Here is a 22,166-nt window from a genome sequence, read left to right as displayed (position 1 = left end):
GTGAGGCGCTTCCGGTTCCCGTCATTCCCCACCACTGGGAATGACGGGAACCGGAAGCGCCTCACAGCGGCTGCAAAGGAGGCTACCATGTTGGATGAATTTAACAAAAGATCCGTCATTGTCTCTTTTGTTAGTATATCATCCAACATGATGTCCACCGTGTGTCTATCCGTTCCTTCCAGATCAGGTCACAGGCAACCCAAGCTCAATACATTTATAAGAGAATGTATGGGGATTTAGAGTATCTTATTTGAAAAAACGTGAACAAAAAAGTTTGACAACTTACCTGTTGTATCATTTTGTTTATTTTGAACTCCTGTATGCAGTTTCAGCGAGTTTTGAAAATGACACAACAGGCAAGCCGACAAACTTTTATTCACGTTTTTCCAAATAAAATACGGCATATTCTAAATCCCCATACATTCTCTTATAAATGTAGTGAGCTTGGGTTGCCTGTGATCAGGTCATCGCTAATGTCAGACATATGGGTTAGCTGTGTATTTGATGATAGAGTATCCCTAGTAACTAATGTTGACAAGTAGAGAAGGTTTCACTTTTATTCTCCAAAAAAATATGCATTAATTTTGACCGGAAAATATAATTTTGGTACAAATAGATATACCAAGGATATTACTATCGAGTGTTCACAGGATTTTAGCATTTAAATGTCGACCAGCACAAGAACTGTTGGTTTTGGTGAGTATTAAATATTTTAATGTCCTCGGACGCCATCTTGGAAAAAATAAAAGCTTAAGACAGCGGGTGTTTTTCCTTGTTAAAACAACTAATAGTCGACATTTTATATGTATTTTGAAGTGTTAAAAGCTTCAATCTATAGCACAGGTTTATTCTGTGAATGGAATTGTAGAAGTTACAAATTTGACTTCGTTTTTTTACAATTGATAATTAGCCATGTTGCAGTGTTGCAAAGTATAACAGATATATAGTTTTCAAAGCTTACTGCTCATAAATTTTATATTCTCTTAGTTAATTCTCCTATTATTCTCTTAGTTAATTCTCCTATTACCAAGACGCTTTTATTACTGAATGGTTCTGCATCACTGGTGAATATCCTGCTTGGTTCATCGGCAACAAAAAAGATAATTTCTGGTTACCACTGGCTGCAAGTTGTAACTCACACCAAGGTTGGTTATGTCAGTCTCATGTTAGCAATGCCTTATATAAAATACCAGTTATAAATTTCGCGTTCTGATTGGCTGGGAACGCATGCATTATGAGAGCACACAGCACCCCTTCACTTTTTACTTTGACATTTGTATCCGAAATAATGGTTACTCTAATTTTTTATTATAAAAAGAAATAAAAAAAACTTGCTTGCTGTGTTGTGTGTAGTTTTAAAGCTGGTGGGAAATAAATTTGGCAGAACCTTGTGGCAGAACTCAAGATAAGTGTTAGGGCCCGTTTATATGATACCAGAATGAGTTCGTTCCGGAACGAGAATGAAATTTCATACCGCGGTTACAATGACAAGTTCAAGCTACAATCGCATTGAAATGTCTGATATGCATGCATTATTTGTTTCATTCTCCCCCGAGAGCAGTTTCATTCCGGAATGAGTGTTCGTTCCATGTTTACAGGATACCAGTATGGAATATCTTTCCGGAATGAGTGTTTCATCGTTCCAGAATGAAAACCGGGATGACTCATTCCGGTATGACTCGTTCTGGAATGAAATTTGGCTCTGGTATCATGTAAACAAATACAAAGAAATATATGGCAACCGGGATGAACTCATTATAGAATGAAACTCATTCCAGTATCATGTAAACGGCCCCTTAGGATTAGCAATGATGCATATGTAACAAAGTGCATCTCGACACTTCTCACAAATTCCCAAGCACTTTAAAATTGCACACAGCACATCAAGCAAGATTTCCGAATAGAATAACCGTTATTGTGGATACAAATAAAGAATTATAGAAAGTGCATGCACATGCTGTCTCCTCTGATAAAGCATTCGCTCCCAACCAGTCAGTACATGAGATTCATAATAGTTATTTTATAATAATTTTTCTAAAATAGTACAAGGAACTGCTCTTGTACAGCGTGGAATTTTTTAAAAAATTACAGTAATGCTTAATTTGTGCATTCTTTACTTTACCGCTGGTATTTGTGAATATTTAGACACTGATTCAAGGACTAAGACTGCATAAATGAAACCTTAATTGAGGAACGCAGTATTTTACTAAATTCAAAGACCATCTAGCTATTGCATATGCTACATCATGATTGCAGTTTGGGCCAATGTTTGATAGTTCTATAATACTTCATTATTATGGTGGGAAGTTAATTAATTTTTTATTCTTACCATCTCTTTCTTTTATCATAGTTATTGCAGGGGCTTAGTTCAACTATATATTTTTCAAGCGCAAGGGATCTTCTATGTGGATCTATCCTATTGTATGCTTTTCGCATTTTTGAAAGACGTCAAGGTTCTGGAAAATATGCAGTAAGTTGGGTGTAACACCACAGGTTAATTTGGGTATAATTATAACTTGTAACATATTTCAATTTCAAAAAAACTTCAAAGTTTTTCAATACCCTGAAACAAGTAAGTATTGATGTTTTTTTTCAGTCATATGTTTTTGCAAGTACAGTTATTGCTGCAGGATTACAGTTGATTACAGTGTATGGATTGAAGCATTATGGATACCAGCTAGAGCCACTACCCTCTGGATTGTATCTTTGATCTAGTTATCAGTTCTGTTATCACTATTTCATTAATGCTAATTGAGATAAAACTCATTTATAACAGGTTAATCAGTTGGGCCCAGTTGTACCAAGGGTAGATAGCAATATCCAAAGGGATAAGTCCTTATCCAGTGGAAAAGTCAATGCTGTTGAACTAGTAGACTACTGTCAGTTACATAAATCTTTGTAATGATTGGACATGTACACCAAAAAAAAAAAACAACTTGGAATTAGGAAATCTTGAACTACAAACAAACGTTCGCTGAAAATCAATAGACCAGTTTCGAATTCCAAATTACCGCTGTGTTCCTTGATTACAAACTCATTTGCACAGGGTTAGCCTTGTATAAGTGTTTAAATATTCACAAATACCAACGGTAAAGTAAAGAATGCACAACTTCAACAATACAAACATTTTGAAACTCGATGGACCTTGACTGGAACATGTGAATATTCTGCACAAACTCGAGGCTAACCCTGTGTAAATGAGTCTGTAACCAAGAAACACAGCAGTAATTTGGAATTCGAAACGGGTCTATTCATTCTTTCTGATAGAACCGAGATCACCTGGAAAGAATGCACAACTTCAAGAATTACACAAACGATTTGAAATTCCACAGACCTTCACTGGAACACATGAATATTCTGCATAAAAGGGAGACTAACCCTAAGCAACAGAGAACTTGAAACTGGAGTATTGTACATTACTACGCAACCCAAAATACTAACTCTGTTCGTTGGAAATGTTTCCTTAACATTAATATTTTCCACAGATATGGAATGATATTTGCAACTCTTGTTAGGTATTTCTTTGAAATCCCTTCAATAGATGCCGTAATGGTTATAGGTATTCCTATCTCAGGGAAGGTTCTAAACTACTCCGTAGCTCTACAGGTATTTTCTAAATCTTTTTTTCTTTCTATCTTTCTTTCTTTTTTTTTTTTTTCTGGTCCAGTGTTCTAACAACGTCTCATTCCTATGCTTCAAGTATCCACAATACGTTAAAAACATGTTTTCTGATTGGCTGTTGGAGCTGGCAGTATTTTCTATTCCAGACTGTGATCGGATATAGTTTTTACCTATATGGATCTCCTGGCCATTACATAACTTCTATGTAATTTGCATAATATTGGCATTGCTAAATTAAAATCGAACAAAATTTGACAAGCAATGCTATTGGTCTTTGCAGATGCTTTTGGGCAGCAGGGAATCTTTTATTGCAGGAGTCTGTGGAATGGTATGATTTATTCACATTCTCTGAATAATTTATAGCTAGTTTGGTATTTCATGGTTATTCTGAAGGGTAATAAGGGTTGGCGTGGTGCGCTTTTGGCAGGGGATGGAAAAGTGTGGATACATGCACTTCAGTGTAATTGTTAATTGCACTGTGAGCTGAGCATTGTTTGCATAGAATATTGAATGCAGTGGTAGTGCGTGTGAGCGAAAAGTTTCCCCAATTAGTGCGAAAGCACTAGAACGACTAGACACTTAAATAAAAGTGATTTAAAAAGTGCATGATAAGTATGTCAGTCACCACTGACAACAGTCTTTCTCAAGACTACACTCACTCACCTGGACAACCACGTTTCACAGCAAACTTCAACACATGGGTTCAAACCATTTACTCTTATAAGTATGTTACAAGTAGTTTTCAGTAGAATTGTGTGAGACATTATTATAATAGTGTATTGTCGTGTAATACAGTATGGGCAGTGTGGTAAGTTAGAATGAAGTAAAGTGTGTTGTAGTTTAACTTGGAATGTTATGTCTTGTCATGTGTTGTGTGGTGTGGTATGTAGTATTAGGGTGTAGATTATTGTAGTATGGTCTAATGTAGTGCCATTGTAACATAGTGGGGTATGATGCATTTTAGTGTATAGTAGAGTAAAGTATGTTTTTAGAACTTTGAACATGCTGCGCTAACATAATTGTATTGTATAATAATTTGTATACAGGCTGCAGGGCTTATTTACAAGAGTAACTTAGCCTATGTTCAATCATGGCTTAAACTACCAGGATTCATCGTAAGGCTGTTCTCCAGAGTGTTTGGTAGTCTGTTTCAAAGTACTCCTGAAGAATCCCCTTATCCCTTTCCCTTGGGGGCAACGGTAGAAATACAAGAACAGCAACAGATGGAATGGTATGAACAACAGATGATACAAAGAGCAGTAGCATCCAATGCTGCGCACCAAAGGGTAAGGACCTTGAATGCTACTAGATGGTTACACTTCCTTTTGCACAGTGGCCTTCGTATACAAGATCCCCTGACATAACCTCTGGGGTGATCAAAGTCAGGGCATGGTTAACTCACAGATAAAATCCTGAAACAACTTCTGGGCTGATCTAATTTAATTAAGTAAGGGAACAGCTAACTCACAGATTGGATTGGCATTTAGAGTGCTAGGTTTTGTGGAGGAAGGAAGAGGGGAAAATCAAGAGAAAAACACTCAAATCAACTTAGAGACCTAACAAATTCCATACTCTTAAGTGTATAATGCTGAGTCCAGGAATTGAACCCTATGTCTGATCATTTTGTTGGCTGAGAAATGATCTTGAGTGCTGTGCATAACCATTTGATAATCATAAAATCTACTCTAGATTTGAATAAGCCCTGTATGGTCCTTTTTATGCTGAGGATAATGTTATCATACAATATCAATAAATTTGCATTATTATTCCAGACAAGGGCAAGAGCAGGCCAGGGATATGCTGAAGTAATGGTTCCACCAGCAAATGGGTTAAGAGACTGGTTATTGGCCCCACCTCGAAACCACGCTGAAGGATCACCACTTGATCATCATGACGACAATGCTAATCAACAGCAGCAACCAATGGAAGAGATTTCTGAAGATCAGGTATTTGATTGATACTTTAGTTGTTTCTGTGCCATTACCAGGTACCAGCTAGTACCTAGAACATGCTTTATAGATGTTTTGATGGCATGGGAAATATTCAGTAGATACTAACTGCTCATTACAGTTGAAACCCAATTAATTCTCACAACCAAAAGAGGGAAGGGGGTGGGAAGGATAAGAAAAAGCTTCTCTATTAACAGGGTATAAGAATTGCTGGGTTTCACTAGACGTTACAAGGGCGGATCCAGGGGAGGGTCGGGGGGGGTCGCGACCCCCCTGTCCTTCCTGAGGTCAAATGGGCTTCCTGTGGTAAAAATGCGACTGGGATTCCTTTGCCCACAAAATTTACCCCTGAGACCCCCCCTTCAAAAAACCCTGGATCCACCCTTGCGTTATTTCCTGTCTTGGGCAGTGAATCATGAATTGTAGCCTTCCAGTAGAATTTGACAGCAGCACATGATGGTCAGCGTTTGACCACCATTAACAGCAGTCAATGAGATTCAAAGGCTTTTTTCAGCCGATTGAAACCCAGTAATCCTTTCTGGCTGACCTCTCATGGTAATCACCACCATTTGGAGCAGGAAATGAGATTCAAAAAAATTCATTGGCTGATTGAAACCCAGCAATTAAACTGGTTCATATAAGAATAAATGCATGTCACAAGGACAAGAAAAAATTTCCATAATAGTGGGCACTAGTACTAGTTAGGCCTCTAGTATATCAGATTACGTCATATTCAATGTGTCGGGTAAATGATTCTCACTGTTGTTTTTTTTAAGAAATTTATTATATCTTCTGTATTGGTTAGGTGCGTAGCCTGGTTGAAATGGGTTTTGCAAGACAAGATGTTCTCCACGCCCTCAGTGTAACCAACAATGATATAAATAATGCAACATCAGTATTGCTATCCAATTCTACTCAATTTTAACCCTGCAGTCAATCAGCAATAATTATTCAGAAGTACTCTACTATGTATGCCAGTGGATGTGTTAACTGTACACTGACAATTCAATCAGTCCAGAGGTTGTTTCAGGTGTTCATCTGTGTTAGCCATGCCCTGACTTAATTGCTTGGCCCAGAGGTTATTTGAAGATTCCATCTGTGTTAACCATGTTCTGACTCAGACCGGAGGTTGTTTTTTCCGGCTTCTATCTGTGAGTTAGCCCTAACCTTGACTTTGAGCAGCCCAGAGGTTGTTTCTGGCTTCTATCTGTGAGTTAGCCCTAACCCTGACTTCAATCCACCCAGAGGTTGTTTCAGGATTCCACCTGTGAGTTAGCTGTCCCCTGCCCGACTTGATCAGCCCAGACGTTGTTTCAGAATTATATCAGTGCATAAGAAAAAGCAATAAATGTGCACTACAATAAACACAACTTTTCTTTGTTTTTGCTGCTCAACAGTCTCCTACTCATAAGCTAATAGTGTCATCATGCAATGCTTACCCCTTTAATTAGCTAATTAGGGGACTTGTGTGTCAACACTAATAGCGGCTGCATAGGAGACTAGAGTCAACTGTGATTGGAAACAAAATTGTATATATAGAGGCTTTGCACCATCACTAATGGCAGCCATGACTGGAGGCACAACAAGTCTTTTTCCCCTTGGGAAACCAAATCCTTTCTCGTTTAAATTATATTAGACCAGATGCAATTATTGTTCCTGCCTCCAATCATGGCTGCTATCACAGGTTTCCTATCACATGATGATGCAAAACCTCTACTTTTCAGCGATCTTACTCTTGAACAGGGTATGAATTTCAGCAATTTTACTCTCAAACAGGGTCAGGGTTAAGCAGCACATCCTTGCCCTAAACAAGCAAGAGTACCCCCTCCCCCCGGGGTTCTGGGTAAACAATTAATGAAGTTCATATTGTGCATATTGCAGTTTTGCAGCTCTCAAACATTAGTTCAAGTTACCTAACAAAGTATTCTTTGTTTGTACATTGCGTCATTGTGGCCATGTTGGTGCAATTTCCTAGGGAATGGTTGCAACCCATCAATTTTGTTACTCCTCATATGCGTGTCTCTGTGCAAAAGGTCTCAAAATGCCCTGCAGGATATGGCCATGGACTACCATGAATACCTCTCATTTTCAGCTTTGATGTCTCTATATTTATAATTCAGTATTGTTTTTGTAATGGTTGGACATGAAAGTGATGTTTTAAAACAACTACAAGGGTTTATTATAGCCTGCACATGTACAAGAGTATTATATCATTACACCACTGTAATAACAGATTATTAATATAATAAAAATTATGACAAAGAATACTGGGTAGTAGTGTTGATGTCAATCACAGAAAAATACCTTCTGCAATTTTAGAAGTATTAAAAATTCTATTTAGTGCAATAGCACAGCGCACTGATTCTAAAAATAGCTTAAAGATTCGGACAAACATTGCATTCTGTTTAACTGCTACTAGGATTATTATGTACTTATTGACTGAGTGGGAGGCCCGTACGGGAAAATATTTGGCTCGAGGTCATGTCGTACGGACCAAGCGCAGCGAGGTCCGTACAAATGACCGAGAGCCAAATATTTTCCCGTACGGCCCGACCTAACTCAGTCAATAAGCATTATTTTTATCATATGACCCTCACGAAAATAAAAATAATTAAGAAAAAGAAAGCGCGCGGATTCGAGCAGGGCCGGACGGATTTTTCCGGCCCGCTTCCGTCAACCCGTCCGGCCCCCATCACGTGACTTTTTCCAATGGCTTTATTAGAGCGCGCGAGCAGTGCCGTATGGGTCATATGATAAACAAACTGATTTTATTATTTTTACTTAATTAAGTTACAATAATAACCCATGTAAACTAAGATCAACTGCGATTGGCTGTGAAAATTATCTGCTGAAAGTAAACTTGTAAGTTTGTTTGTCCGAATTTCGCCTTTGTCTTCGTTTTTATGACGTCAGGGTTGTGCTGCGCTATTCTCGATTATCTGTAAACTGAGATATTCCTACAGTTTGGTCCACCTACAGTTTGTTGTGAAATTCGTTTTTAACTAATTATTTTTGATCAACAGCAGAGCAAAATCAATTTCATGACAAGCTGTTGGAATTTCTGAGAGTTCCATCCGCTTGTTTGTGAAATTGGTCTTTCGCTACCACCAGTCAAAAATATTAAAGGTAACAACCAATTATTTTTGATTGACAGCAGCAAAAAACGGTATCCGGTCATTTCGAGACACAGTCGTTTCGAGACAGGTCGTTTCGAGACACTAAGATACAAGTTCGAGACAGGCATATATCCGTTTCGATACACCTCATACACCGTTCAATATATATCATATATATAGGATATTACAGGTTCAAAACGATCTTATAAAGATAAGTATTTATTGCTATGTTGAGATACAAGGATACCAGACCAAACGTTACCAAGTTTTCCGTAAATTATTGACTTGAAAACTCGTCAATCGACAACAAGAATGATCGACTCGTCAAACTACCAGATCTTAGTCAGAAAACTATGATTTTTTCCAAAATCTTTATCAGAAACTCACATCTGCTAAACTTTATGAAGAATTTTTAGGTAAATATGAAAGGGGATTCAAGTTTTTTTGAAAAAAATCAGAGTTCTGACTAAGATCTGTTGGTTTTGACGAGTCGAACATTCTTGTTGTCGAGTCAAAATATCTCGTCCGCGTCTAAAGTTTTTGGGCTAGTCGTTTGCGTGTTTCTCTCTAAACTTGAATCCCCTTTCATGTTTATCTAAAAATTCTTCATTAAGTTTAGAAGATGTAAATTTCTGATAAAGATTTTGGAAAAAATCATAGTTTTCTGACTAAGATCTGGTAGTTTGATCATTCTTGTTGTCGATTGACGAGTTTTCAAGTCAATAATTTACGGAAAACTTGGTAACGTTTGGTCGACCTGTCTCGAAACGACTGTCTCGAAATGACTGGCATTCCAAAAAACTGATGTCACAACAAGCTGTTGGGATGTCTGAGTTCACAGACACAAACAAAAGGAAAAGAATGGAAATAAGATCTAGAGTAATTTTTTTACTTGGCCAATGAAAAGATAACAAGTACAAGTATTTATTGCATAGGTTCTGCCATAGATACTAATTCCATAGATTTCTTTTGTTTTCCTTTCAAGGGCAAAGTAAAATCTGTTTAAGCTCTATTAGTCTACTAGAATGATTTTCCTTGGCCTGCGAAACAAAGTTGATAGTATAGCTAGAGTGATTTTACTTTGCCTGTGAAACAAAGTCGTATAATTAGTGACTAGAGTGGATTTCACGAGTTTATGAAAACCACTCGAGCGTTAAATAAGCCTGGATTTAACAAGTCATAAAGTGCTTCCTTGCCTTTATTATGCTATAACCTGTTAGAAAGTGAAAGAGTACTGTGACATACATAGAGTTGTATATTGATTTACAAATGTGCATCTAAATATTTAAGTCCAAAGAGAAGCCATACATCCAGAATTGATTAGATTCATTCAGATTAAAAGAACATTGATAGCTATCCACAGCATCTTTAAGGAACATCCCTGATGTATCTTTACTATCCACATATATAAACTAAGTAAAAAAATGTTTGAGCTAACTAATAGACCAGTCATTTATTTTTCTAATTATTCCAATTTTTTACATTACAACAGGCTTGACAAGGTACATTTTATCCCCTTTTTCATTAGTAAAGATGGGCGATTTCTTGTAATGTTCGATAAGGGCATCAAGAGAATCGAACGTGCGCTGACCAATCTTATATCCACTATCCAGGGTTTGGATTCGAAAGTGTTTGATCCTGTCAGGAGCCTTCATAGACACAGAAAAATCACCTCCCTAAAAAAAATGGAGGCAACAGCATTAATTATTGAAAAATATATTAAGAGTAAAATATGAATGACAGCTTGAACATATCATTTAGTTCTCAGTAATCAGTGACTTAAATCTACTCATAGATGACGTGTGCTGTAACGGTGTTGTGTACTTTAAGCCTGGTATTGCAGTTTTGACTGAACTGTATACAGCTACTTAAAAAAAGGTTGAATACTGCATACTGCATGGTGCATTCCAGACTGAAGCGCATTGTGGGTCATAGTGACATTGTCTAAAGTAGTATTAATAATAATAATTAATTATTCTATTTTTAGAGAGAATAAGAGAAAAATATCAAATTCCCTTGGCTGTGTTACCAGCGTGGTTGGTCCTTGTAGTGTACTGGTTAACACATCGGACTAGAATACTGAAGTTGTGGGTCGATTCCCACCAAGGTCATTTGATATTTTTCTCTTATTCTCTATACTTCATTATACACACCGAACAGCATAATTCATTACTACTATACTATCCTATTTTTAGTGTATTCCATCTGAAACAATATACTAACTACATGTAGAGTCAATTGCTGTATATTTACTTTTTATTTCAAATTAACGAGAACCACACAATGCCCTTTGGTCTTGGAATGTACTATTCAGTATGCAGTGTTCAACCTTTTTTGAAATAGCTGTATGTAAGTTGAGTTTGTTTAAGCGTTGTTCTCTCTTACAATGAGGGTTTTTTCTGGGTTCTCTAGTTTTTCTCTCTCTCTAAAAGTCAACATGTGAGTAGAGTACTGTGTGCTGTAAACAGTGAATGTAGTGGTAGAGTGTGTGGTGCACACATGTAAACAGTGAATATAGTGGTACTTTGTGTGGAGCACACCTGTAAACAGTGAATATAGTGGTAGTGTGTGTGGAGCACACCTGTAAACAGTGAATATAGTGGTACTTTGTGTGGAACACACCTGTAAACAGTGAATATAGTGGTACTTTGTGTGGAGCACACTGTAAACAGTGAATATAGTGATAGTGTGTGTGGAACACAACTCACACAAGAGCCCCTTACAGGGAGTGATGGTTGTAAAATATAAAATATTTTTTTTAAATCTAATTTTAAGGAATCACTGCCAAAGTAATGTTCAATAAATTATTAACAACAACACAGAATGAGGATAAAGAAATCCTGGTAATTAAGAAGAAAATATTATATGAATTCCCTTTCATTACTCAGTAATCATTTAAAACAATGATAGAAGAGACTGTTGAAATATTTTCACAGTTTCAGCAGTTTTGAAGCTATAGAACAACTATGAAGGATACAAGCATAATTTATATTAGGTAACGAACTTTAAGTTATGCTGAATTTATTCTTATAGGTGATCTATGATGTTAATCTATCACAATGAACTTGAAATCCAAAAGAATCTACAATACTGCAGTTTTGAGGTTAGAGAACAATATTATTATGAGGCAAGATACAACCATGTGAAACAAACTTTCAGCTATGCTGATCACTCTGGTCATTCTTATAGCTGATTTATAATGTGAATCTATCGCAATATTGTTATGATAATATGAACTTGAACTCCAAAACAACTTAGCCTTTTGTTAAGTTTTGAAAAATAGGATATATCATGAACTAGCTGTAGAGTCCTGGCAGGGTTTTCATTAAGTTTTGAAATAATAGGATAAGATCATGGTACTTTAAGCAGGAGAATTTTGCTCAGAGACTGTAGCATTTTCTGACCTCGAGTGAAAACACTTGATCTAGAATATAATACTGCATTGTAATATTTTTTGTAATACTTCAGATTTATTTTGATAAAAATGGCCAAGAACACTGTATTAAAACCTTCTAATTTAAAATCTAAGCATTTTTCCCATAAAATGTTTCTTGAACCACGACTTTACTTTACACATAAATTAGCTATACATTAGACTTTAGCTCTTTACTAGGACTTGAGTTTGTATGCATCAAGTCATTTTTATTTACCCATGCCTATATAAAAAATTATTGCTATAGTGTGTGCAACCATGTGACTCAAAATCCCTTGAGATATGAATAACAATGAAACAGCCGCCATGTTAGGTTGATCTAACAAGAGAAGCTAATGAGAAATGCTTTGTTATTGACAACCAAGATGGGGGGGCTATGACGTAACATGCCCCCCTCCCAGTACATAATGGGCGGCAAATATATTATTATTTCATTCAATTTTTTTGAATGACTAAGTTTGTCTATCATGCTGCAATAGACTTTTTCGATGATGGCACCAATCTCAAATAATAACAACAATTTCAATAACAAATAATCTAGAAAATTTATACATACCCGAGTTTCACTTTCTCGTAAGAGAAAATCTCCATTATCACCATGTATACCCAATAGCTTTTCACCATTTTCTCTTGAAATCTGTCCCCAGAACCATTCCTCATTTCCAAATGAGAGAGCTTTGTGTGATGGGAGCAAAACTTTTTGGAAAGCCTGAGCTGAGTCATTTGGTGAGAGTGGCAGCTTTTTCGTAGGATGTGATTGAGAAGGAGGTCTTGCTGGAGCATCTTCTGACAAAGTCTTAACATAGTTCTTGGGTACAAGCCCAGTTTTTCCATCACTTTTCTTGGCCTCCCACCAGTCAGGATCCCCTTCTGGCTGCCTTATAATGTCTAATATTTCATCTTTTTCAAAGTTGAGTTCTTCTGGATTAGAGGAGCTAAACGGATACAAAGCCACAACTTTAAAATTCGGATTCTCACTCAAAGTATCCTCTTCGGCATAATTGGAAGGAAACCATCCAACATTATTACCACTTCGTCCTTTCCACCAACCATCGTGTTCTTTTTCAAGAACGTCAATTAAATTTCCCTTATTGAGTTCAAGTTCATCTTTGTTTCTTGGTTTATAACTGAACTTGGCTTTAACTTGACATATTGCAGCTTTAGTATGAGGAGGAATAAGGACAGATTCTGGTGTACAATATTGATTCCTCTCATTGTCATAGCCATTACTGTCAGACTGACCCTTCTTTGCTCCTTTACCAAATATATTCTTCAATATTTGTACAGGTTGCTTTTTAGGCCCTTTCCTATCAACATAATTTGAAGGGACATAACCAGATTGGTTTCTCTCGTTTTTAACTTTCCACCAGGTTTGAGAATCATCAATAATGGTCAGTTTTTCATTTTTCTTGATAGAAAGTTCCTCTTTCTGTTGAGCATTATATTCATATAATGCAATAGCAATGGACTCGTCCCCCATCTGAAATGAAAGTAATACATTTTTATTAAGACTAAATTAAACAACAAAGAGGAATGTATTGAAATCCAACAAGGCTATAACAAACTGTTAATGCGTGACTTTTTTGGTCATTATTAACAGATCACCACTGAATGAAGGGAGGGTGATCTCTCCTGAAACGTCCGTTACTAAAACTAATTTTGACTCTGTTATCTGATATCTTCTATATTAGTACATTTTTAGTTAATTATATATATATATATATATATGCTTTAAGCATGTTGAGAGCCTGATTAAGATGCATTAACAACATGCAGGTATACAAAAACAAAAAATGAAAAACTGGTTAAAAATAAAATATTGGAAAGAATAAAGGGGTTCCAGAAATCATTTTAAGGTCAGCGAAAAAAAACAGCTTACAGTGTATAAATAGCCCTATAAATTTCTTTCTACGACATGTTTAGGGAAGTATCATGCCTTCAAAATAGTGGTTTTACTTAGACTAACCTTAGAAAGAAAAAGTTACTTTAAAAAAAATTGAAATAAGATCTACATAGTGACCTCTACTAGTCTACTAACTATTTCACACTACACCACTTCTCGATAATATTATAAAAGCACTTTACAAAAACAATAGTCTAAAAAACATTATAAATTATGAACAAACCTAATACCAACACAGCCTAAGTTACTTATTTATAACATTCGACGAATTCCAAACATTCTCATACATCTAGCCGCGTGTAGAGGAATAAAGAAAATGACTTCAACTACGTTACAAATATGTTGGCTTGTGTACTATAATAGTCTGCACGAATTTTGAGAGAAAAATCGAGTTTTGTGGAATGAGAATATAATAATAATCTGGTTTTCATAGCGTGAATAAGATAAGGTTTTTCAACGACAAGCTGTGTCTACGCACCATATAAAGTAAACACAAGACAAAATATTAGAAGACATGGTGCTGTGTTATAATCAAACATAATCGACCGCCACATTGCATGCCATGACCACAAGCCCCTGCCTTTCTTGTACTTCGTATGCCATTTATAATCTTATCTTAGAACCTTATATCAGTAGGGAATAGGGGTTTCAAGCCTGACTTTCGCACACACTCTTTCTACACGTAATTCAAAGAAAAAGCACAAGAATTAGAGGAGTGTCCATTGACCACATTCTTTTCTAGCTTCAGCGAGAGCGTGTCCACTTCTCGGTGAAGTTAAGACAAAAGGCATCACATTTCTGTATTGAGAGTGACCCTGCCTTTATAGGGCTTCAAAGAAGCTAAGATGTGATTGAAAATATAGGTAAGAAGTTTAAAATATCGTGGTAGGAATAACAATAAAGTCAGTCAGCAGTGACGACGTGGTTGGTGAAGTTGTGAGTATTGAGAAATACTAGCTCACCTTTCTCGGCTTTTTGCATCGGTAAACGACTCGTTTTAAGGACACCAAGGTTCTTGGTTACTCTACATGTTTTCTTCTACTGTATTTGATCTCTTAGCTGACCATACACCGTCGTCTTGTGGTTTTTTTGGGGGGGAGTTTAACAGAGTAAAATGTTTCTTCCCCTGTACGTTTGATGGTGTATTCGAGCGGTTTCCTGTTGCAATACACCCATATCACGTGACCTATAAAACGACACAGGAAGCCCAGTCTTGTTTTAATGGCCCAGTGTGCCTTGCGTGCGCAGCAGTCAAAGCCGATTGAAATGAAGGAAAGAAGAGGAGATAAATGGAAAATGATAAATGAAATACAAAGAAATACAAAGAAAATTAGGAAAAGCGGTAGTTGACACTCTCCAAAATCGAAATCGGGATTTTTTAATTTATATAAATACGAATAAATAGGAATGAAAAGGAATAAATAGGAATTCCACCAATTAATCGATCAATCAATCAATCAATCCTAATCAATCAATCACTTTGTTTCTACGTGAAGGATACACAGTTAGAATCACAGCTTGTGCATAAAATTCCTGAGGTACCGACTGATTATTTTTGATTGACGGCAGCGAAAACCCAATTTCAGCGTGCAACTAGCTCGCGTGTTTTTCCATATTCTGCGAACTCGGAAGTCGGTAAGAGAGAACTTTATTCACTGAAGTTTCAGACCGCCTAAAAGTCTTTCAGCAGACTAAAAAGATTAATATCAATTCAATTGTTAATTAATTGCGTTGAATTTTCCCACGGTGTTTTTTCGATTTTTGCCGCTTTTTAAGCTTGGGAAAGTTTTGGCGGGATGGTTTCCCATGACGAAGACTTTGTGTTATTCCCTTGAGAAGTCTTTCAGCAGACTAAAAAGATTAATATCAATGCAATTGTTAATTATTTGCGTTGAATTTTCCCACGGTGTTTTCGATTTTTACCGCCTTTTTGGCTTGGGAAAGTTTTGGCGGGATGTTTTCCCATGATGAAGACTTTGTGTTATTCCCTTGAGAATAAGGCACCGTTCACTTTTTATCAGGGAGGGGGGGGCGGTGGAAATCTGGGGGGGGCATGTAAAAAATCCGGCTTATAGAGAGGGGGTCACATGTAGAAGAATCAATGTCAAAAGGGGGGGGGGGGGCATTCAGGTATAGAACAGGAAGGGGCCAGCAGATGTCAACAGCAATATAGAGCGGGGCTAGTTTTTTTTGTATGGACTCTTGCTGGAATTCAACCGCCCCCCTCCCCGATAAAAAATGAACGGTCCCTAATATTCATGTGTTTTCTCGTGCACAAAGACTTGATACTCTAGAGTGAGAAAACATTGTGCCCAAGGTAAATATAGTTTTACAGAAGTTTTAGAGCTGCGCGACACCGTATAATGTAGAGGATATATGCAGCCGCATATTCACATGGAAAAATTCGATGGAAATTTCGAGCTCCTGTGAATTTTTAATAAGCAAAGTAAAAGATACCAGGTCGAGGACGTCCACGTCTGCGACTGTGATTTTCTGGCTGGGAACGCTATCCACAATGTCGTACTCAGACCCCTTATTTCTTACTGCGCATGCTCAACGAATTAATTTATTTCGTCAAGCATGCGCATTAAAAAAGTATAAGCTCTAGGTACGAGATTGCGCTAGCCAGCGAGTAAGGGTTCTTCTTACATTTTATATTCACGTTAACAAGATCACAAACAGGCGTGCATTGGTGCTTGTTACATAGTAATGACATCCAAACAATTATTTGTTAACACAGATCGCTTCAAATGCAAACTTTAAACGGAATGGGAAATGTCCTCAGTTCTTCCCTAACCTTAGTATGCGTCCTTTAGTTTGGTCGACCAGCTGCCCTCCCCCCTCCCCCCATACCTTCACCCCCACCCACCCCTGGTGACATTCCTCAAACCCCAGTGTTTCAGTGCATGACGCCGTTACGAATCATGTACATTCGAGCTAGAAAAGATATATTCATTCTGACATTTAATGCTGTTAATTTTGTTCGTTTAGTATTGAATGTTATCATTTCTTATGACATTTTTTTTTTTTGGAATATGATTGTATTATATTTTATCTGAGGTTCATTATAAAAAAATTACCCAGCTTTGATATCCTCATTAAAAATATTGTACTTTAAAATCTTCACTGATGTTACATTAACATATCGTTATTCAATGGCTTGTTCAACGGTTCTTACTATCAATATTGGCCTTATCATGCATGCTTCTGTAGCCTGCGCAGCGAGTTACGTTTCTGATGGAGGAAATGAAGAATGGAATGTGCAATTGAATACATCGAATCAGTGAGTTCTAACTATTGGAATTGTCCCCCTTCCCAACACTCCCCCCAATTATCATGATATTCATCTATGCTAGCCATTGTCACCAAGGCAACTCCGGAATGCGCATGCTCAGATAGGACTCAGATAGCCACAGAGTTTGTTACATTTATAATTCGAGGGTTTTCTCTGATTCTCTATCGGCAAACACAAAACCCAACAAGCTAAATTCTTATTAATTTTTTGAGTTATCCGTGCCTTGGCTTTGACCAGCCACGGCTCAACGAGTTCTCCGCGTGACCTGACTTAGATCAGCCCAAGTTTGTTTCAGGGTTCGATAAAAATGATGACTTCCTCATCCGTTATGTTATCGCGCGCGGTTAGTATCAAGCCTAGATATAAGCATATAAATATACATATAAAACACTAAATGACTGAAGACTTACAATGAATTGTACATTAAAAAGCTCTCTTTTTATCGCGAATATTTAAAAAAGGCAAATCACGTGACAAAAAAAAGACTTATTAGCACTCCTGATTGATTTTCGCTGTTTGTCGAGACTGAAATCTTAGAATTCTGTCTGACTATTGTTTTAGATTTAGCAATAAATGTTGTGGTAACATTATAGATGCCACTGGAAAGCGAAACAATTTTGACACCTATCGATATCGGTTGAATCGTAAATGATATCAATCGAGTGAAAAATACTGAAAGCATACTTCTATAATCGAACTCGTTTGTTTTTGAAAGTGAGCTGTTTAATCTGTATAGGATGTTCTCTTTCTCTCTTCATAAAACGTGTACTCAAGAGCTACGAGTTCCATAAAAAAACCCCTCGGTTTTGGCATAAAGATTGTTTAATTGTTATTTTTTTGGTGAAAATAAATATTATTTTTTTGTTTGTTGTAAAGTGGAGTCAGTTTAAAACTTCAATTATGTAATTAAGTTTACTGTTTAATTAGTTGTGAAGAGACAAAGGAAAAGGTAAATGTGTTAGAATGAATGGTTTCATGACATCAAATTTGAATAACAATAGAATAACTGTCGGTGACAGGAATTAATGGCAACTAAAGAATAGCTCATTAAAAGAATACTATAAGATTTGTCCAAAATGCCGCTCTCAAAACTATTCTACACTCGAAAGGTTTTAGTCACTTGCGTGAGGAATCAATACTCACGTGAAAATCACCTTTTACAACACGGTTCCAAACTTGGCTGGGCAAGCATAATCAAAACTGTGACGCAAAAGCCACTTTCAGTTGAGCCTTGCACTAGTTGTTTCTCTTTACTAATGAGTGATAAGGATGGCGGAAAGAGAACAAACTCAGAGACCCAGTCTATCATTCTCTATCGATAATATTTTGAGAGATGATTTTTCAGGCTCGTCAAGACAAAGCAGAACGGTTCCTTACTTGGTCCAGACGAGAAGTTTAAGTTTGCCCCAGCTACGAGCTTCCCAACAAGTCATTCCATGCCAATGTTTATCTTCCCGCTACAGACCCCCTTCTGTATACTTGTACAACCCGCAAGATGTCAAGAAGGAGACGGAATTTTTGTCTAGAAGTCCGGGGAAAATATATTCAGAGATGGTGAGGAGTTCTGTTCGATGTGAAGTTGGCAAGGCTTCTAGTGAACAGCAAGGTAGTTCGAGCAAGTCAAGTTATTGCAAAGGTATGCAATTTAGATTAGTAATTTAATGTCGTTAAACAAAGTGATATGCTCTTGAAGAGTGGTGTTTAAGCAGGTTGCTCACTTTACACATGTAAAGAAATAATGCAATATATTACTGAATTAAAACTTGGAATTCAACGCAAGATTATAAACAGAAAAAAATAGAACTGTTTTAGCTTCTTAAAAGGAACTTGAAAAATAATGAATAGACTAACCGAAAAAGAAAGTTGATAAAATAAAAACAAGTGTACATGATAATGGTATCAATATACGCGGAGACGCTAGTACAAGTTTTTAAAGCTGCCTTTAATCAACCAAGTCAAGAGCGAACACACCTTGGCCGAATGGGAAAAAAAATCTTATCCAAACCCGTAACTTCCCTCTCAAATTCATACGTTAAGCCTCAAAAAATATTTCCTCCACGACTTCTTAAAACATGCATGCCTAGTGTTTGATGAAACCTTTTTTAACTTGTTAAAAATTATAATTAAGTTAAAATATGTGAGGAAAAACTCAATTGGCTTTAAATTCTGCTTGTGAAATTGAAGCATTAATTAAGTAGACATCGATTTTCAATTTGAATTTAACTTCAGCGCACTAATTTCTGGGCCCATGAATTAGCCCAAAAGAAATCTTGCATAGATTTCTCGAAAAAAACGAAATTGCTTCTCCGTTACTATTTTACATACTATATATACATTATTCAAGTGTAACAATTCAGTCTTATAGCCGAGAATCTCTAATTTTATTGAGTTAATTTGTCAAATTGTGTTGGAATGATAAAGCTGCTTACTTGCTTCGGAAAACTGGGTTTACTAGCTGAAACCAAAACCTGTATATAACTAAGCCGTTATGTTATTTTGAGAAGAAGTGGTTAGAGTCGCGCTTCGACAAATGAAAGATTAATATTTTTCAAGAGCAACAAAGTAGTCAAAGAAGAAGAAAACATTTGTTTTCCCGAATTTCCTTGCGTTTTAACTTTCCATAGATAAATACGTCTTTACAGTAGAATAGGTACTCAGTAATTAGTGTCATCATTACAAGTCGTGTTAAACCACTCTTGCTAATGCTAAAACGGAACAATTCATTTTCTTGTCATTTACAGAGAAATCCTCAAACGACGAGCGGAATAAACAAGAAAAAGACGACGACCAAACAAACAGCGCCAAAAATGACCAACAAAAAGAGAAGAAAAAGAGATTCCGAAGCCATTTTTCTCAACTTCAGCTGCAGTACTTGGAAAACATTTTCGCGCGCCAACACTACTTGAGTCGCGATGAAAGAACACTGCTGGCCGGCGCACTGGAAATGACAGAGCTGCAAGTTCGAAACTGGTTTCAAAATAAACGTTACCAGAAAAGACACCGAGAAATCCAAGCCTTACAGAAAGTTGGTAAACAAGTTCCAGTTCAAGTGCTAGTGAACGAGGGAAGTCCGTTAATCAATACAATTAGACATGAACTCAGGTATTAGGTAATAATGATAATGATAGATACATTCCGAAATATTTTGAAGAAAACAGATTAAAAGAGTTAAAAGGTATGTTGTTATGTTAAGTTGTTGTTTTTGAGGTCAAAGACCTGTAATTTTCAGTTTGGTAAAAGCACAATAAACAAAGGCGTTTTAGAAGAATTAGATTCGTTTCACGTAACTATAAACAAAAGATTTGTACGTTCGTATGATCAGTATTTGTTAGTTATCAAATAACGAAATAAAAGATGTTGCAGTTGTTATTTTCTTCGTGTCTTTTCACCCTTAATTCTTTTAGCAATTACTCCTTTCTTTCTATCTCCTTTTACTTCATTTGTTACTTCTTTCCTTCTTTCTTTAGCTCATTCTTTCTATTTTACTTTCTTTCGTTGCTTTATTTCTCCTTTCCTTAATCATTTCCTTATTTTCTTCGATCTTCAGTTCCAATTATTCCGTTCTCTTGTTCTTTCCTTACTTCGTTCTTTCTCTTTTCGTATCTTCAAGTTCCTTCCGTTCTTTTCTTCCTCATGTGCATGGTCTCCCTCTCTTCCTCTCTTCCTCTCTTGTTCTTTACAATTTTAGATTCTTAGCATATTTTAAAAAATATGCACAAAAATACCGTTGCGTAATTTGAATATATCTGTTTCCATTTAGTATCACTTGATTAGGCTAAAGCTCTGTAATCAAAACAAATCCTTGAAAAATTAGTATGTAGCTCTAGGTATCATTAATTTACATGATGCATCTGAAAAAAGTCCCAACGACACTGAAAGTAATTAAGACGTCCGCAGTGACTGAATGATACTATAGGAAAAACTATAAACCGATTTTTAAAAAACCTTATACTTATGGTTTTAATTCAGAGATTCTTAACAATGTCTACTACGACAATCTACGACACATTTTAAAAGAAAAGTTCCAGATTATTGAAGATTACAAAAACAGGAAAACAGGTTTTTTTTTTCACAACTGAGAATCCCCATTCACATCCTGTACAGCACAACTTCCGGATTAAGTAAGGATTTATAGTCCCCTTCACAGTTCCCTGCGCCATTTCGAAAGATAACCGCGCGTGCCTGTCCACGGCCACCTAAGCGAAAACGGCTGGTGACCTTGCAATGTCATATAGAGACAGGTGAATGGCGTCCAAGGCGTCTTTATAAGCTTTTCATATTTTTTATTGAATATATAATTGTCTAAGGCTTCTTAATATGTTTTTCATAGTTTTTTGTTATAATTCTCAAGCCACTTAGATTCAGTTCCTACCAAAATTTCAGACTCAAAGTATTTCCTGCAACTAAAGCCGACATGATTCGAAAGAGATTCCAGAGTAAGTCCAGCTTGCTGTACATCTATTTAGGAGCTCATGGTACATTCCCTTAAATTGCATACTCTTAGTTCTTCAAAGTCATGCTGGTTTAAATTATCTCAGGACTTTATGATGCCATCCAGAACTCCATAAATGATAATACATGCGATCGCTCCGTTGAATCTAGCCTGCAAACCTCCGCAAGAACCATGCAACCGATAAAGCTTCCTTCATTGTCATAAAACTACAGAATTAAATTAATTTCCATTCAAATTCCAACTATGAATTTTGCTAGGGCCTGCAGTTTGATCATGTCCAGAAAGACCCTGGAAACCCTCAATAGAATAGTCAACTGAATCCTCGACAACTGACATGGCTTGGCGAAAGATAACGCAGCATGAATCTGGGAATCGGAAGCGCATTGACGTTTATAA

At 36.6% G+C, this 22,166-nt stretch overlaps 3 protein-coding genes across 3 annotated transcripts; 2 read left to right on the top strand and 1 right to left on the bottom strand.

The window, feature by feature from the left end:
• Positions 1 to 525: 525 nt before the first annotated feature.
• Positions 526 to 7,837, top strand: LOC116289954 (ubiquitin-associated domain-containing protein 2). The gene is made up of 9 exons (XM_031696910.2): positions 526 to 696; positions 1,012 to 1,145; positions 2,351 to 2,470; positions 2,597 to 2,700; positions 3,486 to 3,606; positions 3,902 to 3,949; positions 4,668 to 4,907; positions 5,394 to 5,567; positions 6,376 to 7,837. Exons 1-9 carry the CDS (start codon positions 666 to 668, stop codon positions 6,493 to 6,495), a joined length of 1,092 nt encoding a protein of 363 aa, XP_031552770.2. The 5' UTR covers positions 526 to 665; the 3' UTR covers positions 6,496 to 7,837.
• A 2,029-nt stretch (positions 7,838 to 9,866) lies between these two features.
• Positions 9,867 to 15,194, bottom strand: LOC116289953 (cytoplasmic protein NCK2). Its single transcript, XM_031696909.2, has 3 exons — positions 14,985 to 15,194; positions 12,676 to 13,599; positions 9,867 to 10,362 (listed from the first exon to the last, which is right to left on the bottom strand). Exons 2-3 carry the CDS (start codon positions 13,597 to 13,599, stop codon positions 10,165 to 10,167), a joined length of 1,122 nt encoding a protein of 373 aa, XP_031552769.1. The 5' UTR covers positions 14,985 to 15,194; the 3' UTR covers positions 9,867 to 10,164.
• A 3,212-nt stretch (positions 15,195 to 18,406) lies between these two features.
• LOC116289960 (uncharacterized) lies at positions 18,407 to 20,686 on the top strand. The gene is made up of 2 exons (XM_031696916.2): positions 18,407 to 18,953; positions 20,059 to 20,686. The coding sequence occupies exons 1-2, from the start codon at positions 18,587 to 18,589 to the stop codon at positions 20,424 to 20,426; spliced, it is 735 nt and encodes a 244-aa protein (XP_031552776.2). The 5' UTR covers positions 18,407 to 18,586; the 3' UTR covers positions 20,427 to 20,686.
• The last annotated feature ends 1,480 nt before the right edge of the window (positions 20,687 to 22,166 follow it).

This window comes from Actinia tenebrosa, unplaced genomic scaffold, assembly GCF_029948245.1.
Source record: "Actinia tenebrosa isolate PJP-AT-01 unplaced genomic scaffold, QUT_ActTen_1.0 PGA_scaffold0__85_contigs__length_37466705, whole genome shotgun sequence".
Taxonomy (NCBI): Eukaryota; Metazoa; Cnidaria; class Anthozoa; order Actiniaria; family Actiniidae; genus Actinia; species Actinia tenebrosa.
This window is presented reverse-complemented; position numbering and strand designations above follow the sequence as displayed.